We start from the raw sequence: 18941 nt of genomic DNA on the forward strand, positions 1-18941 counted from the left end.
GCAAAGAGGGTTCCTCATTTCATCACGATCCTCAAATTATCTTTTCACAAAGGTTTTATATACCACGTGAATAATTTTTTTGTAATTGGCGATGTAAATCCACTCCTCTTTTGACTGCAATTGCAGATTGTCTTGTATCAGTTCGATGAAACACATTGCTCAGCATCCTCCATTAAGAGCCTTGGAGCAGACCTCTTCAATACTCTGGAGTTCTCTATAGGTGCTATAATGTGGTAAGACCCACATTTTTCAGGTATTTTAAGCTCAAAGAGATTAGTTCCTTGTACGTTAATCACTGATATAACTTCTAGTGTGTTATTTAGCCGTTATATAAGCCCCCTCATTAACCATTGATTAAAGATACGTTCGAGAACATATCGTGGCCAAGGAGCTCGAATGAAATTAGTGATTTATGAGCGGAAAAGGGTTCTTTACGGTTCAGTGATAGCTACGACGTGGTCTTTCTGTTCTGCTCATCTGGGTTTTTGACCAAGAACCAACATTCGGTTGCTCCTGTTTCTACTGAAATCAGCACTCTCAAATGTATCTGTGCTGAGGATAATCAGGATAGACTCCTTTGCCCAGGTAGAGTCTAAAGTTTCTATATATTTAAATCAAATTAGCAGAGAAAGGATAGTAACCGTCTTTTTCCCCATAAAAACACTTCTAATATTTCGGCAGTTGCTATGGCGAGGGATATTGTGTGTGTGTGTGTGTGTGAGAAAGAGAGAGAGAGAGAGAGAGAGAGAGAGAGAGAGAGAGAGAGAGAGAGATTTTTACGAGAATCCCGATGATCAGAGTTCACGAGGTCAGTTCTATTAATGCGTTTTAGGCTTTTCTTTTAATCGTTCTTTTTTGGATCATACCATGATAGCCGACTTCTGGAGAAGTAACTTCACTGTGTTGTTTTTGCACTCTATACCCTATATCATTACCGCAACAAGGTAAAATCATTTATCCTTTGGCCCCAATTTCATCAGCCCAACAAGCAGTCAAGCCATCCTCCTGTCTGCAGGAAAGCATCATACGGACAGCAATAACACTTGACATCTTATATTAAGGAAACAATCTATCACAGGGAACGAAAATTCAGCAACTAAAAAGATAATTTGGTAATTCATTACAGTTATCACAATGTAACTGTTGTGGTTTTGGTTTTCTTTTTGATGGGGATACTACTTTAAATTAGGTAACAATTCCCTCTTGTCTCCCAACACACACACACACACACACACACACACATGACTTTATGGTACTGAACTAGGTAACAGAACGAAGTAGAACCAAAAAGTTTTGTAAAACAATTTAATTATCAAAATTCTATATGAACATGTGAGAAACGTACAGTATTATGCAGTGAACTCAAAATAATCCTGAAAAAGAATGAATAGTTCCGTATAAATTTCAGAATCGGATTTGTACTGGTTTGCCAAGAATCGTAACGTTGTCAAACTGCGTTGTCCAGAACTACTTTGTATAATTCACAATTATTCAAAATAATATTATAGCCAAATGAACATAATACTTGACCGACCTGTCTAATGGAAAATGGCCTAATCGTGTCAACATATTTAGCAATAATTTTATTATTAGAAACTTTCAACACATACCCAACCATCTGTTTATTGCTCCTATGCAATTTTACGCCCTTTGATATCTTCAAATAGACCATATGCACTGACACTATATCCTCCTACAGATAATCACTGCAATGTACAGGCATGAATAAAAATTTTAAAAAATATAAACACACACACACATATAAGCTGGGTAAATCTCTAATTTTAATCATGTATCAGAAAGAATTACACCTTTCATCCCTACACATTTCACGGATCCATTTGAGTTTGGATGTGACGAGTTTAGTTTTGCTCTGACATATATGCTTCTCGGAGTTAGTATGCTGCATATGTAGTGACTGGCTTATTGGGAAATATTAAAATTCTTAGATTTGTGGCAGACTCAGTAACGCCAGTGTTGTTCAATCATTTTGTATGCTGGGTGACAATTTCTGATGCATCAGTGAAGTCCAGTGTTATTCATTTATTCTGTTTAGTTGATCCAATTACGGATGACATAACAGTTGGGTTTGATAACTCAGTGGTGGTAAGTGTTGTTGAATAGTTCTGCTTACGGGATATATACACGTAGATACACTGGATAAAAAAAAGACAACATACAATAAGCAGCTACAATCGGCATCTGAGTCAATTCTAACCGTCGTATCACGAGAGGTTCTAACTTAGAAGTGGTGTTAAGACTAGTAAGCACTGAAGGACGGACATAAACACGTTTCAATTTTACACTTTAGAGTTTTCCAGACAATAAGATACGAAATCACACCAAACACAACAGAAAATACTGTAAATTGTTTCCAACTCATAGCTCTTACACCAGGCCATCCCGAAAATATTAAAAACGTTTTCTAAATTATTATTACCTTCTGCTGTGTAGAGCTACAAAAACACCTTGCTGACACTTGTAAATCTGACTATTTTTACCACACCATGAGGACATCCAGGAAACGCTTGTACATTTTTAAAATTGGCATTACCATCAAAAGATTTAAAGGAAAATATATTGCCTTGCAGGGCATTTAAGAAGATTTAGAGAAAGCGGTATGAAAATCAGCAAACAGATACATGACCTTCGTGAATATTCTTCTTTCATTCCTTTGGTTTTCTCATACAATTGATTAAACGCAATATATTTACAATAAGAATATCTAAAATTGTTCAGCTGTCGACATCCAAGCGAATCGAAGATTCCAAAAGCTTGTGTATCCTTTAGAGAGTCCAATCAGTCTTGCACACACTTGCTTCGACACGGGCTTACTAAGAACGGAAATCTAATTTGAATATTTGAGTTTCCAGACTGGCTTAAATAGGTATCTACACGCGTAATATATAGGTGAATAAGGTGACATTACAGCTCTCTCTCTTGAAGAATGACACTGAGTACTGGCATGAAAAATTACAAAAGAACAATGGACGATTTGACATTGAACTTTACTCTTCCGTTGCTGCTACAAGAGAATAGCATTAATGTACTGAGCATAATATACTTGATTCACTTAGGATCACAGAAATGTCATTACTTTGCACACTTTGTATCAGTTCTTTATATTTGCGAACTGTCAGATTTAGAATTTACATTACATATTTCTTTCCTTTGTGTTTAATCCTTTTTCGACAGATCATCCATAGTAGGCAGTCCAAAATATAATTTAAATCAAATAAGAGAGAAGATTTAATATTTATATTTTCTTCCCACAAAGTTGTATTATAATTCATATTTCCACAGTTTAAATATTAATATACTCAAATATGTGAATTTAATTCAGTATGGTGTAAAATTGATTCTGAATATTCTTATTTATGATTTTGGTACCAAGTGAAATTTGTCTTTGTTTATAAACGATGCAGTATTAGTTTTATTGAGCAAGAATTGTTACCTCAATAACATTCATAACAAGAGGAATCTTAGACCTTTAGCCTGCGGACTCTGCCTTCAAATGCCCTGACTTGGGTGGTAACCTTCTTTTTTTAATCTCTCAGCATTAATGTGCTCTGTATGTAAAATTTATAATATGTATCATGCCGTCAACCATAATTGTATATTGTTATGTCTCTATAGTCTTCAAATATGTAATACTAAAAAGCGAAACCATCATGTTTAGTAACATTCAACAAAAAATTGATTTCCCTAGAACGCAAAAGCGAAAATTTAAAAGGAGCTTACATTATTGTGAATTAAAACCCAAATAATCCTAAAAGTTATATCACAAGTCTAAAATTGTATAGAATGTTCCGAATGAATTGCAATATTGAATGTGATGATGTGCCAATAGTCTTGAATGAGCAGATGTGCAAATAATCTTGATTTATCACAATAATATAATCCACCATATCTTTGAACAAACTCACAATAATCCCATAATAGTGATTTAGTTAAAAGTGTCAATGGACACTTTGTAATTCCAATGAATAGCCTTTAGATAAATGATTCCTCTCAAATTATATCGGAACACAAACACAATGATTCTTGAGACTGAACTTAAAGTAGGAATGAATAATTCTGTTTATCAGAACTTTACCCTTATCAAAAATTATTCGACACAACAAGATGGCCCGGACGTGGGTCATTAGTTCTCTTCAAGAACTGTCTAAGGTCAAAAGACCATGTCAACATATTTACAAATATAATTGTGTGTAGTTAAAATATATTTATTGGGGGAGTTAACGTTAAAATGTGCATATCATTGCGGGTCATGAGGAAACGTTGGGAATATATTGCGTTTGTTTGGAGAACACAGCCCAACAATTTAAGAATTAAATTAGTGTTAAAAGCAGACATATTTAATATTAATTTATATACAGAGGTGCTGTCATTGGAAATGTGGCGTTATATGTTACAAATATCTTTCTTGAACGATTGACCTGTTTTCTTCAAGCTACTGATTGAATTCCTTTCGGAATTTTAATACGAAAATCTTGCAGAGTGATACAAAGTATCTGAAATAAGTGATGCACCAAATGTTTCTTTTTGACAATAAGCTTGTCATTCTGACCCCCACCCCACACCCTCGCACCGGTATAACTATTGCTAAATCTGTATGTCCGTTTCTCTGTCCATAATCCGTCAGTATGTAAACATTTTTATTTGTGGTTCAAGACTGTGGAACCGTTCAAGTTGATTCAACCATACTTGTTACATACGTTAATCAAGTTGCATAGAGGTATCTTTAGGTACTGAAATTTGTGTTAACGCGGAAACAAGGTAAATATAATATGTAAGTAGGGTCTACACAATAGGGTTCTATCATATGTAGTATACAAATTAAAACGAATTGATCATAGCGTACTTTCAGCGAAAGTTTTTGCATAAGCTGTGGAATGGGAGATAAGTCATCTTCAGATGATTCTTGTTGAAAAAGATAAACATGAGTGTGCTATTTAATCGACCTTTCACAGCATTTAGCGTTTAAATTTGACGAGAAATGTACTTTAAATTTATAGAATTAACAATGTGTACATGTTTTCATATAACATCAACTCATCAGGTACATACCATCATGAGAAGATTATAAAATGAAATTGCATTGTAAAAATGGACCATAAGACTATAAACAATACATTCAATATTTTATTATTGTATTTTCACAGTAAGATCTATTCTGTTAATCGTTCACAGGTGGTGTGAAGCGTGCAAAGAATGGAAGACAAGACTGTCGAAACATGTTCGGCCTAGATCGAGGAAGATTTATTGGGATAAAACGCGTTCAAGCGAATGGCCAAGTAACTACAGAGAGCTTGGCAAGGTTTTCGCCCATCAATGCTGGGAGGAGGGGAAACTGAACGATGCGCCGACCTACCTAGGAATAATCGAGAGTTGTGATGCTTTCAGACTCTCACAGTCTGTTTTAGGTCAGATAAAGAAAATCAGAGACTTCAGAAATAAATATATCGGGCACAACGCATCTATGGAATTATCCGACAGCGACAAAACACGAATATTTACTGTGCTGAAACAATTTGTACGTGAAACTGAGGTCGCTCAAGCCATTAATGAGTCATCATTAATACAAACGTTTCATAACATTGAGAAATGGGATATATTAGAAAACAATAAAGAAATTTTCAATCGCATACGACACATAGAAAAACAATTACAAGTGGCAAATTTGCAGGAAGATGCAAACGTTCGTCTTCAAATTGTATCAAAAGCTGTGTCAGTACTTGAAAATGACATAATAAGAACAACAATACCTCGTAACAAAATGAACATTGCCCCCAATCGTTCAGATAGGAAATTTCGATCGACAAGTATTTGGATCTATACTGTCTTGATCGTTCTCCTCGCCTTTCTGTTTCCTTGGACGGGGAAGGACGCAATGCCAGGCAAGAAATATGAATCTTTAGTAAACCTGTCTAACTTCCTACTTGTCTAGTGTCACATCTGCTCTTGCTTATTTCCACTTTAACGGCTTAATGTCTTGCTTGAAGTGTACCATTGCCCACGAGATATCATTTTGACATAAATAGCAAGATAATGTGACTGTTGTGACTGGTGTGCATCTCTCTCTCTGTGTACACACACACACACACAGACACACACACACACACACACACACACACACACACACACACATATATATCACAGTATGTACGCTGTGTCATTGATACCCCAAGAGATGCCTCGTTTCCTTTTAATGAAAAATTTATATAACGATTGGTATATCAATGATACAGCGTAGATACTTTATTTGTATCATATACAAATGCATGTACTAGCATTTCCTACGGAGTTCAGATTGAATACAGTCAACTGTGTATTGATGGAGCGAATGAACCTTTCACATCCCTGATCAGCCTGTCCGCTTAAAGTGTAGTTGTGTATCTTGTTTTGGCTAATTATAATCCTCTTGGCAAATTGATAAGTTCCTTATTTGTTTTCTCGAGCTTCCAGTTTTATTGATACTGATTAAATAAATATAACACGAACTTGTGATTTAAATATGAAATTTCGATTAAAAGAAGAAAGTAGAGCACTTGAAACACAGGGTAAAACTTACTGAACGCGCAGCGATTTACTTACCAGCGAGTATATTGAAACGAATGTGGACTGTAAACTAAGCAAAATGACGAACCAACAAGAGGCAATAGAAGCATTGAAATGTATATACAGTCAATCTGAGTAATTATTATGCTTTAATAAACAGTGGTAACCACCATAAGGTTGGTTTGATCTTCCATCTATATATTTACCCTTTTCGTTGGTCGGGTTGTCTGTTAATTTTACCACCATTCAAAAGGTCCAAAGACATCGTCGAATAGCACAAGGAAAAGTCCACTAAGCTCGTTTTTAATGTCTTGCTACAATGGTTCAGAGAGAGAGAGAGAAAGAGGTGGTGACGGTGGTGGGAGATTTGCTATAAGGTCATATCTCAATGTCTATTGCTATGTTTCTCTGTTGATCGATTAGTCTGCAGCCTGATCAATCAACACAATGCGTGAGGTAGAGGGGGAGAGCGGCCTTCTGACATTTTAATAGTTAGAAGTAATCTGTTTTTTTTTTTGTAGAATCCTAATGTAGATTTTTATAGTAAGTATCTGCAGCCTTGACAGGCTATTGCAACATTGTATCATTCGTATTGTGAACACTATAGATGAATCATATGCATAGTGTACAAGTACTGTTACAACGGCCAAGGTTCTTGTATGTTCCTTGATTAAGTTCAGTTTGAAAGGTTTCATTAAGGCCATATTATTTTTCTCTCGCACTTCACAGATTTGCACTTTGCATGAGCCTTGTCCCTAACTCTGTGTGTGTGTGTGTGTGTGTGAGAGAGAGAGAGAGAGAGAGAGAGAGAGAGAGAGGTAACTCAGAAAATATTTCCAATGAAATTGTGTAGCATGTCTCAATCAAGTAGAAAGCGGGCATTATTAATATTTGTATCGTTCTTCTTCATAAGTGGTTAGTGATTAAACGGTATAAATTCATGGCTGATCTAGAGAAAATGGAAGCGATAGCCTACTATTGAAACGTGCATCTTAATGCGCTGGTCACAGTATGATTTACTAATAGTTTGGTATATCAAATTGCTTCATTCCAACACTTTAAAAGTCATATTAGCTTTAATGTATGTGGTATATATTTTGTAGGATGTTTATCGGAAGATTTTTCTCATCCTCTGCAACCAGGAGTACACATGTCTCATTATATACATGAACACCTGGAACTTGTTGGAAGACAATGGCTGTTAAAGAACATCTCTGAATCAATTTTAAAAGAAGACTTCTACCATACCGGTGTATTGCTGGTTGCAGATATGGGGTTCGGAAAGTCTGCTTTGGTTTCTCACATTGTGTGTGCTGATTCTGATCAACCTGGAGCTGAACTGAGAGCTAAACTTCTTGCGTATCATATCTGCAGATTTGATGCCTTCAATACAAAAAGAGCAGATCTGTTTATTCGAAGGTTAGCTGGAATGATTGCGAATGCAATACCGCAGTTTGACGTCGTACTCGAAACTGAATGCAACTATGATCCGGTTGGATGTATGGATCAGAGCATACTTTTCCCATTATCAAAAATAGAATGGAGTATTGATAAAAAACAGAGATTTATTATAATTATTGATGGTTTAGACGAGTGTGAAGACACAGAAAATACTAGAAATGAAATACTTAGTGTTTTACAGCGTACGGCATACAGATTTCCAGCTTGGATTAAATTTATTTGTACAACCAGAAACATTCCAAGTATTGTCAGCAAAATGAGAGATTTCTATGTCATTCAGGCTAGTGCGAACGATACTAGAAATGGAAAAGACATTTATGATTTCATAGACAGGAATATGCAGGATGATGAAACAATTGTGACAAAATTATTAAAATCATGGAGGTTTGATGTAAAGATGGATGTAATTAATAAACTAGTTGATATGACCGCTGGAAACTTCTTATATGTTCACCATGCTCTTAAATTCTTGAAATTGAATGATATTTTAAACATGGAAAATGTACCTACTTCACTGGACAAAATATATCAACTTAATTTTGAGCGCGTCTATGGTAAAAGAGGGGAAGGTTTTCAATTTGCAGAAAAGGTCTTGGAAGTACTAAGTGCATCAAAAGATCCAATGAAAAAGGACAGCATTTTCAAAATAATAAACTTCGAGTACAAACATCTTAGCAGAGATGTGTATGACAAAGAAATGCATTTCCTGAATCATTTTGTGACAACTACAGCTGATGACTGTGTGTTTTTCACGCACATTTCCATATATCATTGGTTAATACATATAAATAGAAAGGGTACGTTATTTTTTATCAACAAAGAGAAAGGGCATTATGTCATAGCAAAGTACTTGTTCAGTATTGTCAAGGAAGAGAACAATAACATTATTAAGTATATTATAGACCTCGTAGTCCATGTGTCTGAATCGAAAAGAGAAGACCTGGTCATACACTTCAAATCCCTCCCACCTGAAATATTTAATAACAAATCAATCTCCACATCACTGCTTCACACACTGGCTGGTCAGGTAAATTCCTACCTAGCCACTGAACTTTGTCTTCACTTTGTTAAGGAAGTTGACAGCCGAAATGAGGATGATGTAACCCCAGCTTTTATCGCGGCGGGAAAGGGGAACGTAGATACTCTTCAAGCCTTATTGAATTCTGGAGCTGATATTTCATTTCGTAGACAGTTACCGGCGATTTTGGGCTATCTAGAAGATCCCGTGTTTATTACAAAGACCCGAACTTTTTGGGGATACGGTTTACTAGATATTGCGGCGCAGTATGGCCATGTAGATATAATACATCTTCTGCTCACCAGAAACATAAGTTTGGCAGATGTTGTAAATGAAATGAATGTAAGACCGCATCATCTTGCTTGTGAGTTTGGGCATATAAAAGTGTTGGATGCGTTTCTGACATTTGGTCCCCAGTTTGCTGATCAGCGTTGTCTCTACAACGCGGCATCCCACGGACATAAACAAATTGTGCAAAACCTTCTTCATTTAGACGTAAATGATATCTGCGTTCCCTGCAACGGTAGCATCTACTGGGTGAGAGAAAATGAGAACAGACTGCAGGCCGAATATTTAACCCTTGATATTCCAAAAAATGTGTTTGGTAAAAGAAACTTAGAACCCAAAAGGAAGCCTTTTGATGACTGGTGGACAATATCATGCGAAACAGCCCTTCATGCAGCATCAAGAATTGGCTTCGCTGATATCGTGCAACTGCTTGTATCTCGGAGTCAAAATGCAATGTCATGTCGAGATAGAGCAGGGAGGACCCCCTTTCTTACCTCCGTAATATACAACAGAACAGAAACTACGCGCATTCTATATCCTATGGCAAACTTATCCGATAGATGTGTGGAAAGAGGCCTAACAGATGATGAACTCACGCAATTAAGTAAATTGGAGATTCAGAAGCTTTCGGAGGGGAAATGTTTGAATGGATTATCTGTGGTGCATCTCTTAGCAAGATATGGGTTGGCTAATCTAGCGAATAGTTATTTATTCCGTGATTTTGATTGGGAAGGGGAAGATAATGACGGGAACAGGCCAATTCATCATGCGGCTTGTTATTCTGATGTAGATATGATTAACACTCTATCTAAAGTTCTAGATGTGGATTTGTTTTCTCGAACACGTAATGGATCAACTGCGTTTCATCTCGCGGCTTTGTGTCGCCCATTCAATTTAATCTGGCTGCATGACAAAAGCCTTGGACATCTGCCTCAGTTGTATGACGTTATGAACCGTAGCATTTTACAATATTTGTACATTTCTCCGTTACCTAGTGCTTCAATTGATGGTATTCAACTGGATAAAGATAGAAGAGACATGATGGAATATCATTTTACAGCGGAAGATATTACCCATTTGGATTCCAGCGGTGCTAATATTCTTCACTCAGTAATTGGTAATGGATACTTTTTGTCAATGATTAACATATACTTAAACTATCAAGACGAATTTCTGCGCCTAATTATGAGAAATAATAGCTTTAACAGAACTCCATTAGATGAAGCATTCGGTAATTTACCTAATGAAAATTTCGTAGTCGCAAAATCGCCTCACAGTTCGATAGATCAAATGATATTTGAAGGGTTAAGCAACATTAGCGCGGGGAATTTTTTGAATCATATATCACCAGTTGAACAATCAATTCTATATTTAGTAAGAATCATGAGTCAGCATACTGAACACAATAAATGTTTCGGAAAGTATGTCCACGATGCGATCAAAAGGTCTAACGTTTATTTGACACGTACGTTCTTATTATATATGAAAGCATATGACGTTCTGGATTACAGAGGTTACTCCCCTTTGCATACTTTCATGTCTATTGGAAACAATCCATTCATGGCGGAAATATTCTTTGCTAACAGTTCTGAGTTTATCATGTGCGGACTGCCGTTTGAAAAATCACCTCTTCATCAAATTTCATTGAACATAAACAATTCATTTTGGTTTGTTGATTCGGTGAAAATGCATGGGTTGATAAAAGGAATAACACCAGCATATTTGGATCAATGTTTTGACGCGGAAGGATATAATATATTCCACAGGGCAGTTGAAGGTGGGAATTATGAGCTTGCTGAGTACTTCATTGATCGAGGACTCTTTTTAGCCAAAAATGAAAAACTAATTTCAATTTACCTTATGCTTGGTGCTATGGCTAAATTTTCTTTTTATAAACCATCCTTACAACATTACGAAGTCCTATTGTTTAATGGATCTAAACTCTTGCATACTGTACAGCACGTTGTGCATAACAAAACAAATTATGATTTGACATTACTTCTGCTTCTTAGAAAATTTAATGAGGGTGGATATTTGACATACGCTACTATTTGTAATGCAACAACTGCCACACTCTCATTAGTACATCTGGCTGCTGCTAATGGGCTAAAAAAATGTTTGGAATACATCAACGACAACTGGGGTAAACGAGCATTGTTGTGCACAAATATTAATTTAATATCTCCAATGTACCTATCAAATGTTTTTAATCAATATGAATCTGTAGTATATTTCGAAACGCAAAACGTTTCTATTACTTTTCCTAAACTTCAGAGTGAAATAGTTTTGGCATTAATTTTAGGTTTGGACATAGACAATCTAAAGCAGGAAAAATTAAATTGCCTTCAAGGGATCCTGCGGTGCTGCAGGCAAATAAACTTTTCTCCACATAATATTTTTGTGTTTGTGGGAGCGTATAGGTGTCTGCAAAGGTTGAACTGTTCGAAGTTATTACCAGAAAGTATCCGTATTCTGGAATCCCATAAAAAATTAACTTCTTCTTCGGTGGTGACTTCCTTGAAATTCTTACATGCATTCAGCAAGCATAGAAATTATTTCCAATTAAAAGATAACGTACACTATAGGGCAATTGGCACACTACTTGCTCGAGAATATAAGACTACATTTAATAAGATCTTTGGTCATGAAATATGTCACTCAGGATCAAAATTCATGTCGGAATGGCTTCGTAACCGTATTCTTCACTTACCAATTCGTAAGTCGTGTTCTTACCGTTCTTCTTTTTATTATAACAGTTTATCTTTAATAATTGACTCAAGGTCATACACAAATGTTACTTACATGAGACTTTTGACTCGAACTGGTCGTTATCGGGAAATGGAAACCGGAGAAAAGTTATGTTTAAGTGACATACATGCAGCAAGAAAAATAAACGTCCAGTTACCAAAAGTTATAGCTGAGGTATTTCCAACACTGAAAGACTTCTCAAATTCATCTGCAGTACCATAATGTAAATGAAAACATTATTTAGAAAGATTTCTGCAGACGTATGCATTCTATGTTTCTCTGTGGCTTTAAATACGCGTTGCAGTTAAAATGTCTTGAATGTTAGGCATATGTCAGAAATTACGAGTCTGTGTTGAAACGCATGTCCTTTCCCGACTTATGGGCATTTACATAACATTAGTATAGTCGATGGTCACATGACTTGTTTCTTTGATCATACAGTTAACAACATTTACTACCTTAATGTACTTTCTTATGAATGTAAATTGACCCTCAGTTACAGTTTTTCATTTATTAAGAGCAAGGTAACCATAAACAACACAGAACATTGTTTATTAGAACATAACAGGACTTGATAAATAAATAGCAACTTGATGCACGGCACCATTAACATAAATATTTTCACGTTGCAATGTATTTGCGATCTTTCAATTTTAGGGACAGTCAGCTATTTTTCGCAACATTATCAAATGCTTTTCAAATAATCTAGCATAACATGTGTACACAGTGTCAGATATATAAGATTTTGGCAGACTGTTGGCTATCTATCTGCAAGATGCAAACGTCGCAAGGAAAAGTCAATTCAAATACTTTCAAATATAGTACATTGAATTTGCACATTTTAATGCCGTCGAAATCCCTTATAAACAGCTCTCTGAGAAAATATCCTATTGATTTAAATTCTAGTTCCTCATTTTGTACAAACAATCATAACCTCCTTTAAATTAAATAACTGGTCTTGTGGGTAAATTCGCACTGGCTTGCATAATAACACTACCTCCGAACAATCACCTAGATGGTTCAAATCCTCATATGTACAAAAATTCCGTACGCAATAAATGCTGAGCAAATTCTTCAACATATATTATGAAGATATGCACAAAGAAGCTTACAATTGCTGAGAAAATCTCGTGTCAATATAAGCTGATGTTTTAATGAGGTTTATCATTAAAACAAAACAAAATTAAATACTTCAAACCAAAAGAAAAAAAACCCACCCCCAAATCCCCAAAAATCAAAAAAAAAAAAGTCGACAACAAAAACACATTACAAATGAAACCAAATGCATTTCTGAAGGCTTCACTTTTGAATGGTATAATCTTTTTGAAAGATTTAGGTGGAATTTTATAGTGATCTCTACATTTTGGATTCAAGAACAAAACTTCCAAATTTCAGTTCCATGGAATCAACAGACATATTCGACAAAGATCTAAATATATAAAATTTAAAAAAAAATCGAAGACTCAATGTGGACTATTATAATTGATAATCAGAAATATTTCATAAAAGGAGGTTTGTTCGCGAAAATACTAGAATTTTATATGATTGTATGAATTACCTTGATGAAACAGATCAGTCGGACATTTGAAAAAGCATTTTTACTCTCTCGAATGATGCTTTCTGGAAAATGCTCCGAAATCTTTCAATTTTAGTGTTTCTATTTATCAGTGGTTTAGAGTATTTTGCAATAAATCCAAAGAACAGTGTAATCAGCAATGGTCATCTGTCCCTATTCTTTTCTTTAGAGAGGGTGTTGGGTGTATGTGTTTTATCAGATAGACCCATTAATTCCATAGTTATTTATGACAGGAATATAACCTCTCCATAAACCTAAAAAAAAGAATTTTACAGGTATTTCGTTATAATGACAAAAAATTAAAACTAGGTCTTTTTTAGCTGTTTATTTTACTATTAAATTTGATCTCTACATACGTTAAGGTCTATCATCGAAACTCGGGAATTGTTCACCAGTCTCTGCTCCATATTAAAATATATTATTATATATTCTCAGCATTGCCTAATCATCTATTATAAATAGGAAACAAATAAACAAAATATTTGGAAAAATACTTATGCAGTGTTAAAAATGAAAGGTTAAAAGGAGATACGCTGACAGCCCCATCTGCAGATTGTGGTTTATACATGGTTCCATCTGAGTTCTTTATTCAGGACATGAAGATCACCTGGATAAAACGCTTCATTGCAAAATTAAGAAAGACTTTGTTTAAAATTTTGTTTTGTACAACATGTTGGGGAAAATATTTGCAAGGATAATCTTTTTTTCCTGAGGACTGAATGTAGTTAAGAAAGGCTTTCATGTCTTTTTACCTTAATGTTTTTATGAGATGAGAAAAGACGATAATGTTTAAAATGTCTTATCAATTAAATAGAATGGAGCCAAAACAATTTATGGAAAAGAGGTTTCTTATTAGCATATTTAAACGCATAAATAAAATGGTTTGCTAAAATTAATACCAAATCAATTAGGTCATTGTCATTTCCTTGTACACTAAATAACTGTTAAATACATTGGCAATTAAATCTATATTATTTTTGTTTTAAGAAAATCCTGGACCTTTCCAAAGAAATCTTTTACATGCATGCATTCTCAAAATAAGTGAAGCATATTCTATTCGTTCATTCCGCAGAAATCGCACATTGATGTGCCAAGAATTTAACATTCATATAAAAGCCAATGCGTTGGCTGCTATAATACACATTAGAAACGTGTATTGAAAAGTTCTTAGTTTTGTATCCAGGGTATATGTAACTTGTATCTCTTGCATAAATGTCCAGTTTTATAAGAATAGATCTTTTTGGTATGTGTCCCACTACTTCATGTAGTATTAATGCCGATTCATTATGCTCTGTCTTATGTTTATAAAGAAGATTACATACTTTGTTACTTTTCATGCACATGTCCATTATACATTCTTGTTCACTTACATTACGGTGGGGCTTGCTTTTAAGTGATGTTAGACACTCATTAAAAAGATTTTGTATCTTTTATTTCAAAATAGTTTACTGAATAGTAGCTACAAATGTCACTGAAATGCAACAATCTGTTTCCGTGAAGGAACATATATCACCAATGTATTCAATTCATCTGTATACTCGATATCTGTATGCTAATATTTTTCTTCTTAATATAATGTTATCTTTGTTACATGAGTGGTTGTTTCAGAGTCAGCGGTATATATCCTTTGAAATTAAAAACGCACCATGCTTCTAGTATCTCTTTGTAAAACTATTTATATTTGTGTTGTTAGTTCCCTGCGGTGGCCAATTTCTAAAAGATAAGAAACACCGCCTATATTTGTCACTATTTAAATTGCAGCTATCTTCAAAATTTCAGCATTGTCTTCATTGAAAGCTTTATATTCCCAGTTTATATATATATATATATATATATATATATATATATATATATATATATATATATATATATATATATATATATATATATATATATATATCCAGCATTTAAGCCAATTCAGCACAGCGGTTCTTCTAGACACGCAACCCACTTTCGAGCACCATGTAAAACGAAACTATTTAATTTTATTTCCTTCATCTTAGCTGTATAAACATATACAACTACCATTACTATTGCTGTTCTTTTCTACACAAGGAATCCACATTCTAGCACAGAATAAACGAATAATATTGATTTTGCTTCCTTCATCTTCTCATCTATGTGATTTGGAAAAATCCGCATTGGTAATATCAATTTAATTATTGCACAATGGTACACTACTTATCGTTTTAATAAATTATTGCAGCAATTTATGATAACGACAATAACACAATTCTCTATGCATTTTGGTAAAAATAATAAACATAATGACATAATTCTGGTCCCAAACCTTATTATGTTCCCCAAACTGAAGAGTATGGAAGATTCATGTTACCAGCTCATGTGTCTTTTTGTACATGCTGAACGATCAATTGTACCACAGTTGGTAATTCAGTTTTCTAAACTTTATTAATTTTTGAATCTTGAATTTAAATATCTAGCCACATTTGTGTTATCCTAATAATGGTTTGAATGTAAAATGTAAGAAATCTATGACTTTGGTCTAGTATTTTCCATTTATGTAGGCCACAAGCCACATTTAACTGCTTCCTTGTATCCTGGTTGCAATATCAACAATATCATTGCAAATGACTACACTGTACAACGATAACACATAATTTATACAATGTTCAAATGTCATGCACAAAACAACATAAATAGCTAGCCATAAAAATGCAGAAAAATGTATCTAATTCACCTCTAACATGTACATAACTGATTGTATAAAAATAATTGTCATGGCTTTCTTTATTAGTGGCCTATTCGACACATCACACAATCCAATGTCGAAAAACATACGGATATATACGTGAATACATGCCATTTTCACCGTCCTTAAGCATCTTGCGCTGTACTTCGTTTACCAGTCACGAGTAGTGACGATTGAGACATCGAACTGTAAAAGTACCATCTTGTAAAGTATGCAACTGCTTATAAATTTTAACTAATCAGTTTGTAATTTCGTTCAAGTTTGTATTTTTTAAAGATTTTATTCACACTCTTCTTTTCCGGGAAGTGCCTACACATATATAGCACAGGAAATAAAGCATGCTTTAGGTCATTAAAATTGGATTTGTCGTCAACAATAACTAAATGCAAAATCGATACTTAATCTTTATACATCAGTTCCAAATGTACATTAAAATTAATTCACCTAAAATGAGTTCAAAAATATCTTGAATGTAATTTAATTTTACATAGAAAGTGACCACCGTTCCCAGACTTAACTATTAGCGCCGCCAGGTATATTTACATATGTTTACGAAAATATTAGTATGAATAATAATATAACATAAAAAATAAATACCCTTTCAACAAAATTCGATTTTATAAGATTCGGAAAATATCAAGAAGCCAGTAGGATGGAAGAAACATACAGATAATCAGCGGAGAGAGAGAGAGAGAGAGAGAGAGTCAGTCGTAAGCCGTGATATTACAAAGGTTTTTCAAGTTACATTCTGATATATATTGTGTAGCATTGTTACATCTTATAAGACCGAGATCAGTCGATTATTCGGACAGGACTTGAATGGCTGATTTCGCCTGAGATTAGACAAGCTCTAGATTTAGGCTTGTGTTTTTCATGTTTAGCCTAAAAGAAAACTGAACGAAATTTAGCAAAGGAATTTAATAAGGATCTACCCTGATGTAGTAGAAAAGTAAAACATTATTTATCAGGGCGAATCGAACTGATGAGTTCTAGACTTGATGTTTCATAAAGTAAGTGATGTCATGCTACGTTGGAGTGTGCAGCATTGCAATTCTCTCATAATCACACATTAGGTTATGATGTCCATGAAAAATATATAGGTCTAAATTGTTTGGCACTTAACGATGATATTTTGTAAACAACAAAGATTACAATTGCTTCGTTTTTCGAGTCTTCATTCTTAGTAATCACAAACAGACCCCCTCTTAAGCTTTAGAAAAGAGATTTGTTATCAGTTCTTATCGTGGCAAATTGATTTAGTGTTGAGTTTGTTGATCACTTCGTGCATTGATCAGGACCATAAACAACGGCCTCTCTCTCTCTGTCTCTCTCAGGAAGACCATGTTAAATATATATTGTTTTAAACATTTCCAGCAAACAATGAAAAATAATGCAAAATCTAAAGAATACAATCAATTTTATTTAATAGTGAATGCTGTAGACACAAAATAAATCAACATTAAGGCTGCAGTTTAATCATATACCTATTTCCCAACCGTGGATTTCACTTTGGAGGCTGCAAATATAATTATTTATTGACCAAGGGTCAGCTTGTGCCATGTTGTCAGGGAACTGTTTCTGTCTACTCATTGGTGCTGTGCAACTTACGGATCCTGATTGCTGTTTTATATGTATTCATGCACGCCTAGCCAAGATTAGAATGGTCTATTTAATAAACTAGTAAATTGTTTAAAATTTTGTTTCCATTACATCAACACTTTAATTATAAGTAATGGTTTTCATTGTCCGTGAAGTGTGCCAGTACGCCAGGCCCATCGTTTTCTTCACGTAAGGTCTTCTGCTATTTTAGAGAGTTGGTTATCTAGAAGTTACCTGACCTTATTTGATGTACGATTTGGGTTAGTGTGGTAAATGTTGGACTGAAAATTAAATCTGGGACTGAAATGTTTCTGTTAGATAGATTGATAGGCTTGTTTAGCAGAAGTTTTGCGCTTGTTTTATGCATCTAAGCTTTGTCTGACAGATGAGATGCACAACGCTACGTGGTGTTTGTATTCCCTATACTTATTTACATAGAGGACAGACACGGTAAAGAAATCGTCAGGATAAATATGAGTCTTGACTTATCTGATCAATGCCTATGTAGAAGGCAATATATATATATATATATATATATATATATATATATATATATATATATATATATATATATATATATATATATATATATATATATATATATATATATATATATATATATATATATATATATATTTATTTATTTATTTATTTACATAACATCATATATAATAGAAGGCGCCCAAATTTACAAGCCATGTATGTAGAAGGTACCACACATGTTTACAAGTCATCAGATTGTTATGTATATTTAAATGTTACCACATATTTACAAGTCATCATATTGTTATGTATATTTAATTTACATTGTTTGTTAATTATTTTTAATCGTTTATTTCATTATGTGCTATTGTAATTTGGCATTGTATGTAAGACTTGTTCTTGTTCAAAATCATGTTTATTTGCCGCCTGACCTGAATTGATTTTTTTACAAATTATGTTCTGTAAGCAACTAATACATATCTAAATTATTCTCTATG

At 34.2% G+C, this 18941-nt stretch overlaps 1 protein-coding gene across 1 annotated transcript in view; it reads left to right on the top strand.

The window, feature by feature from the left end:
- LOC149789445 (uncharacterized) overlaps positions 1 to 15441 on the top strand; it is a 29547-nt gene extending 14106 nt beyond the window's left edge. Inside the window, exons 2-3 of the mRNA XM_089973605.1 lie at positions 5194 to 5900; positions 7665 to 15441. Coding sequence (XP_089829731.1) covers positions 5194 to 5900; positions 7665 to 12298 — 5341 coding nt within the window. The 3' untranslated portion in view covers positions 12299 to 15441. The remainder of the gene's footprint in view (positions 1 to 5193; positions 5901 to 7664) is intronic.
- Positions 15442 to 18941: the final 3500 nt, after the last annotated feature.

This window comes from Sinohyriopsis cumingii, chromosome 11, assembly GCF_028554795.1.
Source record: "Sinohyriopsis cumingii isolate HCF-2022 chromosome 11, ASM2855479v2, whole genome shotgun sequence".
Lineage (NCBI taxonomy): Eukaryota > Metazoa > Mollusca > Bivalvia > Unionida > Unionidae > Sinohyriopsis > Sinohyriopsis cumingii.